This window comes from Cervus elaphus, chromosome 29 (assembly GCF_910594005.1).
Source record: "Cervus elaphus chromosome 29, mCerEla1.1, whole genome shotgun sequence".
In the NCBI taxonomy this organism is placed as follows: Eukaryota; Metazoa; Chordata; class Mammalia; order Artiodactyla; family Cervidae; genus Cervus; species Cervus elaphus.
The window spans coordinates 51,944,631-51,960,142 of record NC_057843.1 but is presented as its reverse complement, the minus strand read 5'-3'; the positions used below and the strand labels follow the sequence as shown (position 1 = coordinate 51,960,142).

Below are 15,512 nucleotides of genomic sequence, written 5' to 3'. Positions count from 1 at the left end.
ATCAGCTAGGACCTTCTACAAGAAATTTAACACTCCCAACTTTTCCCTAATCTCACCTTTCAATCTGATTGAACTAAAGACTTCACTATGCATGTTTTACAGGGAGACTAATTTAATCCACGGATGTGTGATCACATACTCTTACAATACTCTGCCATGGATAAATTCTACTCAGATAGGGAAAGGTGCTTCCTGAGAGCCCTGCTCTTTTGCACTTTCAATGCAAAAGGAAGGCTTTTCTCTCGGTGCCCTCCTTAAACCCTTCCTCTCTTAATAAGGAAACAGGATAACAAAATAATTAAGAGCATGGGTTCTGCCTATCCATGAAATATAAACAGAATCAGGAACATAGAGAACAGCCTGGTGGTTGCAAGGGGAAGGGGGTTGGAGAGAGTTGGATGGGAGTTCGGGATTAGCAGATGCAAACTGGTATATACATAAAGGATAAATAAAAGGTCTTATTGTATGGCCCAGGGAACTATATTCAATATCCTGTGATAAACAATAACGGAAAAGAGTATGTTAAAAAAATGCATATGTATGTATAACTGAGTCACTTTCCTATATAGCAGTAATTAACATAAAATTATACTTAAATTATATTTCAATAAAAAATAAATTTTAAAAACTGGCATAAAAATGATCATCATAAATAAGAAACAAATGAAACTAAAGTCCATTAAGGAAAAAAAAGAGCTTGGATTATGGGTTCTGGTTGAATCCTAGCTTATCACTTATTTACAGCTGTGTAACTGTGGGCAACTCACATGTCTCCTCAGACTCATCTATAAAACGGGGATGGTAGTAGTTCCCTACCTTATAGGGTTGCATAACCTGTAACATGATTAAATGTCTTGGTAAATGTTCAATTCTGCCTGGTTATTGTGAATGAAAATACACCAGTGACTTCTGGCCATATGATTTATAATAGTTTGACATTTAACTAAATGGTAAAACTATTTATTTTTCCCACCCCTTTCTAGTCCCCTTACGCTGCCTTATTATTCATATTTTCTCCCACCATAGAGTATTAGTTTTAAGACAGTAGAGCTTTATCTTGCTCACTGCTGAAACAGCACCCAGAAAAGTACTGTACATATTAAGCCTTCAGTAGACACTAGATGAATGAACGGTGCAAACTGTCAAAAAAGAAAATATACCATACACCAAAATGTTCATAATAAAAAGTATAGATAAATCTTTCTCTAATGGCTCCCAGTCATATATTTTAAAACACCAAATGCTATAATAAAAACAAGTAATTTATTAAAATTTGAAGGTAAAAACATAATTTTAAAAGATTTAGACCTATGTCAGGCGTGATAGAGTATGGATGCTTTCTTGAAATTCAAAATCAGATCCAAGAGTATCACTTTCAGAATGTTCAAGAAGATTGAGTTTACTTCTAGTTGTCTTTGATGAAACAGTCAGTATTTTACTCTCTTTCTTAACAGAAATGTGTTTTTTCGAAGACTCGCTTTTAATTGGTTCATTAACCAAAGAGCTATTCTGCCCGATTCCTCTGGTTTTCTGCTTTACAGGTGACTCAGAGCAGGAATGCAGGTCCTTCCCAGGCTGTTTCTTAGCAGAGTGCTTTTTGATATATTCACCTGTTTTGGTCATTTTTTCTGAGGAAGGCCTGCTATTTCTAGATAATTCCTCTTCTTTTCTTTGACTTCCCGTTCCACAAATTACATCTGCTGAAGGAGAACATGCTCTAGCAATGAAATCTTCAAAAGACTCCTGCCGCTGTTCTGTGACTGGGACTCCCAGGTTGTCTTTGGAAGTCTCTAAGGTCTCCTGAGTAGAGATTGGGACATGGAAGGTGTCGACAGGCAACGGAATTCGAGCATCACCTGTTATTTTCTGAAACTGGAGAGAAAAACAAAAGACAAGACAAAAATTCAGTGATGAACAAGGCCTATCATTAAAGCACTCAATCGCTTCAGTTGTGTCCAACTTTCTGCGACCCTATGGGCTGTAGCCTGCCAGGTTCCTCTGTCCATGGGATTCTCCAGACAGGAATACTAGGGTGGGTTGCCATTCCCTTCTCCAAGGGATCTTCCTAACCCAGCGATCAAACCCATGTCTCTTTACGTGTCCTGAATTGTAGGTGGGTTCTTTACCTCTAGCACCACCTGGGGAGCCCAACCATTAAAAAGTGGAGTCCGAAATTTCAATGTTACTCTGTGATCTTATTATTAAAACAGTCAATTGATAATTTAGAAGATTTCAGAGTCAGTTTTTTTCTAATTATATCTTGCAAGTGATTCTCAACTTAGCTATATCCAAGATTACGTCTGCTACATTTTTAGACTTCAGTGTTTAGGGTGGTTATTACATATTTCCTTTCCCTTACTAAAAATAAAACCCTATTCTGTAAGAAAATTTATTTCTTTTCTATCCTCCAGGTAAATGTAAACCAGTTGTTTTTTTTACACAGTTTTACAAAATGGAAAACATGTAAAAATGTGTCCAGTTTGTGACCAGACTGTGTATCCAAGCTGTCAGTTTCTAAGACCAGTTTGAGACTGGCTGAGGTAAGGGATGGAGGCTCCACCTAAGGCTGGAGGAAAAGCTGACAGGTTTCCCCCTCCCATTCCCATAACCAGCTGACTCACTATAATATACTGCCTATGAACTATGTCTGGACCACTTATTTTAAAAAATTATCTATATCAGTACTTGTACCTTCATTAGTGTTCCTTCATTGTAAGCTGACTGCATACAAATAGAAACCTAGGTAAAATATGAATAGAATAGACATTTGTACAATTTAAAATTTAGGGTATTTTCTCTAAGGTTTTCTTTCTTCACTAAGGATAGTTTGCTTTAACTCATAAATTTTCAAAAGAATTTCTAGTTTTCTTATTTACAACAATACAGTATCATGAAATTTACTGGGCACAAATGTACTAATCTAAGATATCGGAAAGGAGCTCAAAGAGGCTTCTAGCTCCTCAGCATATGACCTCTCAGAGACTGATCATTATTATTTTTTTTCTGACTTGGAAATTGCCTTTTTGCTAATAGCTCTTAGAATCATTAAGTTCTGTTCTGTCCACTTACTTGGATATTTTGCATTTGTCCTAAGGCACTCTGCTGTAATTCTGACTTTTCTTCTTCAAGTGCCTTCTTTTCTTCTTTAGGTGGACTACTAACAGTAGAATTCATCTGGGGATGACCTAGTAAATGAAAATCTGACTGATCTATACCAGCCATTGTGGCCAGCTGCCCAAGCCTGGACCAGAGGAGAAAAAGAGAGAAAGACAAAAGTTACTATAATCACGGAAGAGCAGCTTAGATATCCCCAGACCTACCATCAGGAAATACTTCTAACATCTTAAAAGCCAACACCTACTCCAGACTACGAGCCTCTCTCTCCCCCAAATTCTCAGCCCTTTCCAGATTCGTTCTCGGGACACATCCCATCTCCTTGCCTACCACCACTCCATTTCAAACACTCTCACTAGCAGCTTCAACATCGACCACACACACCAGCCACTGCCTCTCACCTCCATTCCCACACTCCCGTTACCATCCCTCCAGCTCCCAAGAAGCGTCTGCTTCTTCCTTCCCAACACCAACTCATTCACTGACCAAACAGCACTCCAGCAATTATCAATCTCCACTTCCCTCTTTCGACAAAACTGCTCCCGGTTGAGAACCACTGACCTGCATCTTCCCTATATAATCGTTTTTAAGTAAAAGACAAAGACAAACTTAATTCAAACTTACTGAACGAGAAAAATAAGTGAAAGGCAGGAAAATTCTTATGCATTCCCAAATATTTTCAATTAAAATTGCCTTCATGGAGAAGGAAATGGCAACCCACTCCAGTGTTCTAGCCTGGAAAATCCCATGGATGGAGGAGCCTGGCGGGCTACAGTGCATGGGGTCGCAAAGAGTCAGACACGACTGAGTGACTTCACTTTCACTTTTAAGACCTTGAACCCCCCCCCACCCCCCAGCCTCCCGCCCCCAGCTAACCTCAGAATTCTTAGCCCTGGATAATTGGCAGCTCCATGTTAGTCTTCTTGAAAAATGAGTGACTGGTTGAAAGATTGACTAACCAGAAGTTTAGTGCATACCAGAATGAGATGACCAGAGCCTCATGACAAAAGGGATAATGAGCCTCAAGATGTGTCTTTTTAAACGTTATCTGTTGAAGCTTCTGATTTTTGATGCTTTATAGAGAAATATGAACTGTAGATTTGAATCATGGTTTATCAAAAGGAACAAAATGAACCAAGATTGGCAGTTTGCTGATCTCTTAGGAATACCTTTTCTGGAGAAAAGTTCACATGAAGTGCAATAAGCTTGTAAAGGTAAATAGTTATTAATATTTTGGGTAACATAATGAATTATGATTATAAGTATGAACTGACTGGCAGCTTTTATTTCAGTATTAGCAAGTGTCTGGTCAGTGTTGGAGCCCATGTATTATTTCATTTCAACTGGATGAAATGTTAAATAAACTCAGAATGAAAATTAAAAAAAAAAAAAAAAATTGCCTTCAATGTAGTCTTTACAAAAACTTATACCTACTAATTACTCTGTCTACAGGTTACTTGTTTATAATGGGCTTCCCACTCTACCAAAGCAGGCTCCCCTTTTGCTTTTCTTTATAGATTTCCTCATTAAAAAAAAAAATCAACTCTATTACCTATAATTCACTGCATTTGGCTAAATATGTTCATGGAAGTAATAAAAACACTCAAGTTCCTCAGCAAACTACCTCTATAGTTGCAAAGAGAAGAATGCCATGAAGAGAAAAGAACTAACCCAGCATCTTTAAGGAGATCCAAGAAAGCATGGAACTTCTGGAAAGAATTCTCAATGCTGCCCAAAACACCTTCATCATCCAGGATCATGCTTGTCAATGAGTGTGCATGAAGGGCTTCAGACAAAGAGAAATTTATATTTCTTAACTGGGCATTTTCATGTTCCAACTATAAAAGAAGATTGAAAATATTTGACATGATTTTTTTCTCACTGTCATCAAAAGAAAACAAAAGTAGTCTCGTCTAGTTTAAAGAACAAAACTAAAACATCCAAAGTGCAATTTGTTGTTCAGTCACTCGGTCGTGTCCGACTCGTTGCGACCCCGTGGACGGCAGCACACCTGTCCTTCACCATCTCCTGGCGTTTGCTCAAACTCCTCTCCATTGAGTCGGTGATGCCATCCAACCACCTCATCCTCTGTCATCCTCAATGTAATTAATTTGTAATTAATCTAACTCTCCATCAGTAAAGACAGAGACCACATCACATAATAACCAAAAGGCAGAGGAACTCAAAAAAGTTTCCTATACAACGTATATATAAATAAACCAAAGTGATTGTTTTATTAATGATCTCTCAAAAGATCACATTTTAAACTGGTTAAATTCATAATGGATCCTCATTCCACATTAGAAAATTACCTGCTATTAAGTTTCCCTTAAATTAGAAAATGAAGTACAGAACCTAATTTGAACAAAGCATATTACAACTCTGCTGAATGTTAAGGAATAACTTTAGTGAACAAAATATCTAATGCTTAAGTTTAAAAGTCCTAAATCATACCCAGCCCAATTTATTAACTGTACCATCAGCAATATTCTCGGTTTCTTGAAACATTCACTCTCATGCACTCTTCTTTAGATCATCATTTATGATTTGCCCTATATAAAAATCAACTCTAGTATTTCTCAGAAAGGCCATTATATTCATGATGCCCTCATGTCTTATATAAGCAGGTGTTCAATATTTATTGAACGAACTAGTGTCCACCAATCCAGTAGATGCACTTTCAAAAATTCTTCCCTACACTCACCCTGTAATAAATTGTATTTATATAGAACTTTTAGCTTATGCTGTTTTCATGCACATTACCAAATGTAATTCTCACAGTATGTATTTTTATTTCCATTGCATTCTTACTAGTTTTCCAATATCTTATATTTATTTAAATGACTCATTTTCCTAATTCACTGCCAGTAAAGTCTCATCATGTCATTTATGTTACTAGATATACAGTACATACACAAAATATGCTTTCTTGAATAGAATAATCATGAACAGAAAATAAGCTAACATCACACACACAACACACAAAAAAACAGATTTTTGCATTTTTAAAAACATACCTTCTGGGATATGTAATATAATAATATATATAAACTATAAGCTTATGTTTAAAAGGAAAATGGAAAATCAGAGTTCTTTTTCATCCTGTATTTAGATCACATGATCACTAAATACCAGTAAATGTAAAGGTCTATATGATACCACCAATTTGCAACATATTAGTTTTCAAGTTTACAAACTATATGCATATGGCTTAAAATCAAATAAAAACAAAACCAAGAAGCTTTCAGAAGTGTAAGAAGAGAACTGTTTACCTCGCTGACTCGTTTATCAGCCTTAAGCCTCATTACTCTTTCCTCCTTTAACTGCTTTAGGCACTCCTCCAGTTTTCCCTAGTGTAAAGAAACAGAGTAAATATTATAACTAATTCATAGTATGATATTCCAAGGCATTTCTAGCTACAGATGTCATCATGATTTAGGGGCAGAGCCAGAAGTGAACTCAGACTTTAATCTGCTACTTGGAATATCATATCATGCTAATGAAATTAATTATTGAAATATATCAAATTAGCATAGTAAAGATTTATTTAAATCCCACTCTTTATAAACCTGTGGCAGCTCACCATAAAAGGTGTATGCGTATAACATAGTAAATCAGAAATAAAAAATTAAGACCAAGAAAGAAAAATTCCACTTTTATTTGTGGGTCTCTTTACAGCAGGAAGCACTATTACTGAACATGCTTAACATACCTGAGTTACATAACTGCAGATTCAAAAGCATTTTTTAAAAAGAGTAATCACTTTTAAAGCAACTTACTATATGGCAAGCACTGTTCTGGAGTTTCCTGGGCATTAAATATGAGGAAAGGACAAGACTAACTTCGTTATCTTACAGATGGGAAAACGGAGGCAGAGTAAGTAGAGAAGCACAGCCAAGCTCACGCCACGAAGCAGCAGAACCAGGACTGTGAATTCAGGAAGCTGGCTGCCATTCCTGTCCACAGAGGCAGCATTCTTTCCATTCACCAAGGTCAGTGACATAAAATGAACACTGGTAAACTCTCACAATTTTTAAGAACTAAGACACTTAGGTCCTTGAAGTGGAGGACACTGCTTACCAGTAGGCAGAATTCTAAAAGAGCTCCTAAGATTCCTATGTCGAAGCACACAATCCTGCCAGTTTTTCAATCTAGGTGCTGTAGTGAAGGGATTTTGTAGATGTAATTAAGGTTCTAAAATCAGTTGCTTTTAAAAGAGGGAGATTATTCTGGGCGGATGTGATATAATCAGGCATCCGAGAAAAAGGAACTGGACTTCTCCTAAAGATATGAAATACAAAAGGGACAAGAGGGAGATTCCTCATTGCCGGCTTTGCGGCTTTGGAGAAGTCAAGCATGATGTGGCAGAGAATACAAGTGGGAGGCCTCCAGCAGCTGAGACTCCCCCAGCTGACAGCTAGCAAGGAAACGGGGGTCTCTATTCAAGCAAGTGCAGAATCTGAATTATGCCACTGAGCTAAAGAAGCTTGCAAGTATTCTTTCTTGGAACCTCCAGATAGTAACACTTTCAGACTGACATCTTGATTTTAGCTCTATGACACTCATGAGCTTTGCTGAACATCTAGTACAAACATGAACATCCAACTTTGGGGCCTGATGCCTTGCACTTAAATTTCACACACTTTAACACTCTCTGGAGGGAACCCCCATGTTCCCATTGTGTATCTGAGTGGAGAACTCAGTCATGCTGTTACGGGACTTCTGACCTATGGAACTGTGAGCTAGTAAAATAGGTATTATTTTAGTCAGTGAGAGTATAGTAAAGGAAAATTAATATACTACTCAATCTCCAGGTTCAAGAACAAAGAAAAAATAAATGACTGTTATTGTTTTAAGTCATTGTTTCTGGGTGGTTTCTTATGAAACAATAAATAATCAGAATACCTATGAAAACAGTAAGGTGTATTTATACATTTTAAATTCTTTGAACAATCACTTATGGAATAAGGAATTCTATTATATGTTATCGTTGTGAGAGGAACTGGTGTCACTTTCTGGACAATAACTTTTGGTACCCAGCAACAATCTTACATTAGCAGTTTACCCTAAGGAAATCAGAGATGTAAGCAAAGATTTATCTACAAACAAGATGTCATAAGATTATTTGTAATCAAACTCTAGAGGAAAGCTAAGAGCCTCCAAATTGGGGTTGGTTTAAATAAAAATAGCACACCATATGAAGGAATGCTCTATGAAACCACTAGGAAAATAATGATGATAAGAGGGCTCAACCAGAGTTAATGAATGGGCCTGAGGAGTTCTACATTCAAAATATATCTGTGTGTTTTTCTTGGAAGATGGTCCATGAGCTTTATCAAATTATCTGACTTAGAAAAATATTTAGTGACATGAAAAAAATATCTTTAATACCTTTTTAAGACAAAAGAGCAGTGGTGGCCTTTATTTCCTTCAATAAGTTGTTCACTGCTTTCAAAACTTTGCTCAATGAACATATTTTTATGCTCAGAACATGCTTTAAAAATTGACAGTCTAATAACTTCAGATTCTTTAAAGTTTCATTACTAAAGCCAACCAAGTTTTCAATGGGAAAAAGGGGGGAAATTCCTCTACTTTTAATATAATGGCTAAATAAATCTTCTAAAATTGATTTCAAAGAAATTCTAAACAAATAAGAAAACAAACAAAAAACCCTCACCACAGTCTGAGAAAAGTAGACTAAATTACAGAATTCTTGACTGGTTCTAAACAGCACACTAACGTGCAGTAACATGAAATAGTTTCTCCCTCTAGTGGAAAGGAGTAGAACACAGTGTTAAATTTTTCTGAAAAAGTGAACCCCTCTCCTACAGAATAATTCTTGTCCCTTAAACAGAAATATGGAACTAAAAAAATTAGAAAGTAAAATTGCTTGATATTCTATTACTTAGGTAAGACTAATGATAAGGCTTTGGAGAAATCTGTCCTGTCACCTGCTCTCCTTCCTCCCTTCTATACACTGGCTAGGTTGCTTTTTCTGGAACAAAGCTCCCATCATATTATATATCAAGTTTTATGTTCAACCTTTTTTTATATTTAAAATGATCGAAATCAATCATTTCTCATATAATCAGGTGATTCATAACCTGGATTTTTTTTTAAGTGGGCTACAAAATATTTCACTGAGTGGGGTTACTGGTCAACCATTCCTTTGATTACACATTTAAATCCTTTCCAACTTTTCAATATTATAAGAAAAAATAACCATTTTTATGCATGAAGACCTTTTTCCATATTTAGAAAAATGTTCTTGCAACAACTCCATAAAAATGAGGCTGAGATCAAAGCAAATAGATGTTTTTCAGGCTTTGAGGTACCTATCTCCAAACTGCTTTCTAAAAAATTCCTAAGACTTTATACAGCCATCAGCAATGTTATCACTTGATATATAATCACTACAATAACTTTTGGCTTACTTCCTCACTTAGAATGCAAGTTATTTGAAGAAAGGGGATGTATTTTATTAAGTGTTTATCCCCAGCACCTGCACCTAGCACAAAGCAGATAGTCAATAAATAATTGCCGAATAAGGAAAATCCCTACCAATGCAAGATGTATATAGTATGAAAGATGTGTGCTTTTTCTGTAACTGGATAAGTGAAAACTTGGCATCTCCCTTAAGTGTGCACTTCTTTGCTTATAATTAGTAGTAATTAAATTTCTCTTTTAAATTATATTTTAAAAATTCTGAGGCAAAATCCTGGCCCTACCCATTAGCTCTATAATCTTGGACAAGTTCCATAATGCTAGACCTCAACTTTCTTATCTATAAAGTGGAGATAAGCTCCCACATCACAGAGCTCTTGTGAGGATTACATAAGCTAAAGCATGTAATAAAACATGAGCTAAAGCATGTAATAAAACTTATAAGCACTCTTTAACAAGAGTGCTTGGTACATAGAGTATGTTCAATTAATGTTGAGTGAATGAACATGTGAATGCAAACAGTAGTGAAAGGCTTAAAATGAAATAGTCTCGTCCCACACCCACATCCAGCACCCTAGAGGTGACCAATTCTTTAAGCAGGTTTGCAGGTTTTTACTTGTAAAATATTATATGCATATTGAGAAGTACACAGAACAAAAGTGTCAATGTGACAACTAAAAAGAGAATACTTACATAACCCATAACCACCACTCAAATCTGCAAGTACTTGTCAGCATCTTAAAGATCCCGCATATCCCTCCCTCATTTCAGGCTTCTTTCCCCAGTTATAAACACCATCCTCATTTCTTGACAATCATTTCCTTTAATCTGGTTCCATCTGTCACGACATGGGGCTTCCCTGATAGCTCAGTTGATAAAGAATTCTCCTGAAATGCAGGAAACCCAGGTTCAATTCCTGGGTCAAGAAGATCTGCTAGAGAGGGATAGGCTACCCACTCCAGTATTCTTGGGCTTCCCTTGTGGCTCAGCTGGTAAAGAATCCACCTGCAATGTGGGGGACCTGGGTTCCATCCCTGGGTTGGGAAGATCCTCTGGAGAAGGGAAAGGCTACCCACTCCCATATTCTGGCCTGGAGAATTCCATGGACTATCCATGGGGTCTCAAAGAGTCGTACATGACTCAGCAACTTTCACTTTCAACTCTATGTAGAGGATCACGGTGTATGTTGTCTTTTCTATTTTATTTCTTTCACTCAACATTGTTTTAAAAAATTTATCCAGATTGCTATCTGTAGTTCTATTAGGTTGGTGCAAAAGTTAATTGCAGTTTTCTGCATTGTTGAAATTTGCTACTATTTGATATTAGAATACACCCTAAATAAATGTGGTTATATCAATATATTGGGTTTTTTTTCCATTTATTTTTATTAGTTGGAGGCTAATTACTTTACAATATTGTAGTGGTTTTTGCCATACATTGACATGAATCAGCCATGGATTTACATGTGTTCCCCATCCCAATCCCCCTTCCCGCCTCCCTCTCCATCCCATTCCTCTGGGTCTTCCCAGTGCACCAGCCCTGAGCACTTGTCTTTTAATGTGCATTCTCACTTTATTTTTTTTTTTTTTGCTAATGATTTATTACTTGCTGTTAATTTAATATTTATTTTAGACTATGGAATTGATAACTGGCAACATTAACAACACATTTGGCCCAGGAACTGCTAACGAATGTACAGTGCAGGGTGGTTCAAGAAGTTTACAAAGGAGACAAGAGCCTTAGACATGAGGAGTATAGTGGTCAGCCATCAGAAATTGACGACAATTGAGAGCATCATCAAAGCTGATCCTCTTATAACTACATGAGAAGGTGCTGAAGAACTCCACATTGACTATTCTATGGTCATTCACCATTTAAAACAAATTGGAAAGGTAAAAAAGATTGATAAGTAGGTGCCTCATGTGAAGTGAAAGTCGCTCAGTTGTGTCCGACTCTTTGAGACCCCATGGCCTACACAGTCCATGGAATTCTCCAGGCCAGAATACTGGAGTGGGTAGCCTTTCCCTGCTCCAGGGGATCTTCCCAACCCAGGGATTGAACTCAGGTCTCCCGCACTACAGGCGGTTTACCAGCTGAGCCACAAGGGAAGCCCAGGTGCCTCATGAGCTGACCAGAAATTTTTAAAAAGTCATCATTTTAAAGTGCTGTCTTCTCTTATTTCACAACAATGACCCATTTCTCAATCGTATTGTGATGTGCAACAAAAAGTGGATTGTATACAGTAACCAGTGACAACCAGCTCAGTGGCTGGTCCAAGGAGCAGCTTCAAAGCACTTCCCAAAGCCAAATTTTCACCAAAAAATGGTCATGGTCACTGCCTGGTGGTCTGCTGCCTGTCTAATCCATGACAGCTTTCTGAATCCTGGGGAAGACACTACACCTGAGAAGTACACTCACTAAATCAATGAGATACTCTGAAAATCCCAACACCTGCAGCTGGCATTGGGTTGCAACGACAACACCCAACCTCACGTCACACAACCAAGGCTTCAAAAGTTGAATGAATTCGGCTACGAAGTTTTGCCTCATCCGCCCTACTCACCTGACCTCTTGCCAACGGACTGCCACTTCCTCAAACATCTTCACAGCTTTTGGCAGGGAAAACACTTCCACAACCAGCAGGATCCAGAAAATGCTATTTAAGAGTTTGTTGGATCCTGAAGCATGGATTTTTATGCTACAGAAATAAGAAAACTTATTTCTTGCTGGTAAACAAGTGTTGACTGTAATGGCTCCTATTTTGATTAATAAAGATGCGCTTAAGCCTAGTTATAATGATTCCCTGTCTGAAACCATAATTATGTTTGCACCAACATAATAATTCATTCAATTTTATTCCTTGAAAGCTTTCCCACTGTACGAACATACATAATTTATTTAATGTTTGACTCTTACAGGACACTTTGGGTCTTTCTGTTTGTCCTAACGCATGCACACAAATCCTGTTGTACCGGTTATTCTGGTGCATTTACCCAGGGCGGGGGTGAGGGCTGCTGGGTCACAGGGTATTTATATACCTTCAGTTGATGGACAGTGCTAAAGGCTCTTCAAAGTAGTATTGATTTATACTTCAGCATAAGCAGGGTAGAAGATTCTCATAGTACTCCAGGTCTGCAATACCTGATACTATCAGACTCTGTCAATCTCACTGGCATATAGTTTTATTGGTTTTGACTTGTTTTTCTCTTATTACTTAATGCAGTTGGGCACTTTTCCATGTTTACTGGCTATCTGGATATCCTTCTTTATGAAGTTTAAGAAAACTAGTCTTATTTTTAATTTTCCATTTCCAAATACTATACTTGCATGACTATTTCTAACTAAATTTGAGGCAGTATCTGTTAACTTTCTAATTTACTAGGTAAGGATTTAGTTCCTTTACACTCTTTCCTATATCCACACTGCTTAGTAAAGTTACGTCATTATTAGTTTTTCCACCGGTCATGATCTCTTCCGTATGTAGTGATATACTTAAAAATCTATATTGCTGATCACCTATAAACTCTTTCAACCTCCCGCTTTATAAAATGAAGACGTTCGTGTCTTTTCCCCTTTTGTCTACCTCCTGTCTACCTTCCAAACCTAGCTTTTATATTGTCAAAGTTGAAATTTATATTCTGTTCTATGTGCAGTTAAGTTTTCTCTTATTTGAGAGTCAGTATGGAGCAATGTTTAAGAGAAGAGGCAGAAAGCCTGAACTCAAAGCCCCGATCCAACTGTAAATCAGGGACAGGCTGGGCAAGTTCCTTCTCTGGCTTAGCTTCCTTTTCTGAAAAGCGGGAATGATACTAGCACCAACCTCATAAGGTTATTCAGGGCATTAAATGAGTTATATGTTAAAAACACTTAGAATATAAGATACACTAAGTATATACCAGGACACAATACATTTCAGTACGTACTAAGTGAATACTAATACATACTAAGTACAGTTCAGATTTGACTTCCCTGGTGGCTCAGACGGTAAAGCGTCTGCCTACAATGCAGGAGACCAAGATGACAATAAAAACTGTAAACCAAGACAGTATTCCTACTATTACAATTAAATTAACATTGCCCACTGCAGACATATACTGCGTCTCCATGTATAGATTATACCTCTTCTACTGTTTCCGTGTCCTTACCCTGGTATAGCATGACCACACACCCTCAGAGGCCTTGGGCTGCTGTCCCGAGGTTACAGAAGTATGGTGACTCCTTACACTATCAGTGTTCTGGTTTGGACAACAAATTAGATAGGTGGTCACTGCCTCTGTGTGTCACTGAAAAGGGGGACACCAGTAATGTCAGGTTTAAGTGGATTCTTGCTCACCAGCAGTAGTTTAAAATCTAGCATAGTTTAGGGAATTCATTGGCTACTCACTATAGGAACTCACACTTTCACTGCCAAGGACATGAGTTGAATCCCTGGTCGGGGGACTAAGATCCTGCAAGCTGAGGTGCAGCCCCCTCCCCCTCGCCCAAAAAAAATCTACCATAATTTAGTTCACTTCATGTTTATGTCAGTGTAGCCTTTTTTCCTCTGGAGTTCAGTTTCCTCCTCCTCCTCCTCTCCCTCCTCCCTTCCAACAGTACCTAATGCACAGTGAGTACAACGCGCCTCAGTGTGTTTCTAAGCTGCCAATCACACAACCAACGGGAGGCTCTCAAATCTGTATTAGCTGACTCTGCACTGAATCCACCGTTTCCTGACTCCCCTATTACCTTCCTTCTTAGTTTATTTCCTCATTTGGTTGGATTATTTCTACAAATAACTTGTATAGCACAGGGGGTAAGCTTTTCAAATTTCTTTACGTACAAAATATCTTATTCAGCCTCCACTTATAACTGATAGTCTGGCTGGATACAAAACCCTAGGGTGAAAATTATTTGCCTGAAAAACTGTGGTGGTATCTTTCTAATGCCTTCCAGAATCCATGGTGCTGATGACAACAATGATAAAGTCAGATTTTATTTTTTTTAGGTGATCAGTATTTTTTCCTCTGGAATGAATGTATCTTTTCAGTATTTTAAAATTTCATAGTGAAGAGTATCTAGGTAGAGGCTATTTTTGTTTAGCTATTTTCAGTTTGAAGCCTGAAGCTTACTTTCAGCTATGGGGAATTCTCTTGCCCTTTGACAGCTTCCCTCCATTTTCTTCTGGATCTAGAATTTTTAACAGGAACACGCTGGACCTCCCTGATGCAGCCTCTCCTAATATACCACTCCTATCACGTTTTCCATTCTTTCTTTTTTATATACTGAGAAATTTCTTTAATTCCTACTGAATTTATTTCAGCAACCACATTTTCATTTCCAAGAGATTTCTCTGCTTTCTGACATCCCCTTTTTAATTGACACCCTATTCTTCAAGTTTCCAGCTCCTTTTAAGCCTCTTTAAGGACATGAATTAGAGTTTTTTTCTTAAATTATTTTGTTCCCTAAATTTTCCCTGGTCCTACTAGGATTTGTTTTTACTCTTTCCCCACCTCTCTTCTTGTAAGCTGTACTCAACTACCAGGCGTATGATGGTTATTTTTTATTTAAGAATGAGAGCAAAAAGCTTCCTGGAAGTCAGTGACTGACTGGCTTTTCTAATGCAGGAAAAAGTGGGTAGTAACTATAATAGGACACCCCCAGGTACTCTTTTCTAGGGCGTAAAAACTCACAATAGCTGCCCTAGTTGTCTCCAGTTTAACTTTTTCAAAATAAAATTATCTTATTTCAGGAGAGTGCAGGTGGGGCTGGCAGTCAACTCTTTCAAGCACAGACTCGATGAGCTCCCCCATCTCACTCACCTGCTTAACTTCACCCTCTCCCCCACATGCATGTCTGAGTATGGAGCTATTTCTGCAGGGAGATCAGACTCCCCCAGCTGCAGGAGGGCCCTGGGCATCTTATAGGTGATGGTTCCCCTTGTTCTACTGCTTCAGTTTCACACTCTTCCACTTGTC

General features: G+C 37.8%; 1 protein-coding gene across 3 annotated transcripts in view; it reads right to left on the bottom strand.

Moving 5' to 3' along the window:
* Positions 1-1,244: 1,244 nt before the first annotated feature.
* Positions 1,245-15,512, bottom strand: part of CEP78 (centrosomal protein 78) — a 33,724-nt gene continuing 19,456 nt past the window's right edge. For 2 of the 3 annotated variants that reach the window (XM_043891105.1, XM_043891107.1), the window contains 5 exons: positions 6,387-6,464; positions 4,786-4,952; positions 3,070-3,241; positions 2,692-2,739; positions 1,245-1,872 (listed from right to left, as the gene is read on the bottom strand). In XM_043891105.1, coding sequence (XP_043747040.1) covers positions 1,309-1,872; positions 2,692-2,739; positions 3,070-3,241; positions 4,786-4,952; positions 6,387-6,464 — 1,029 coding nt within the window. In that variant the 3' untranslated portion in view covers positions 1,245-1,308. The remainder of the gene's footprint in view (positions 1,873-2,691; positions 2,740-3,069; positions 3,242-4,785; positions 4,953-6,386; positions 6,465-15,512) is intronic. The other variant, XM_043891106.1, reaches the window with a different exon arrangement.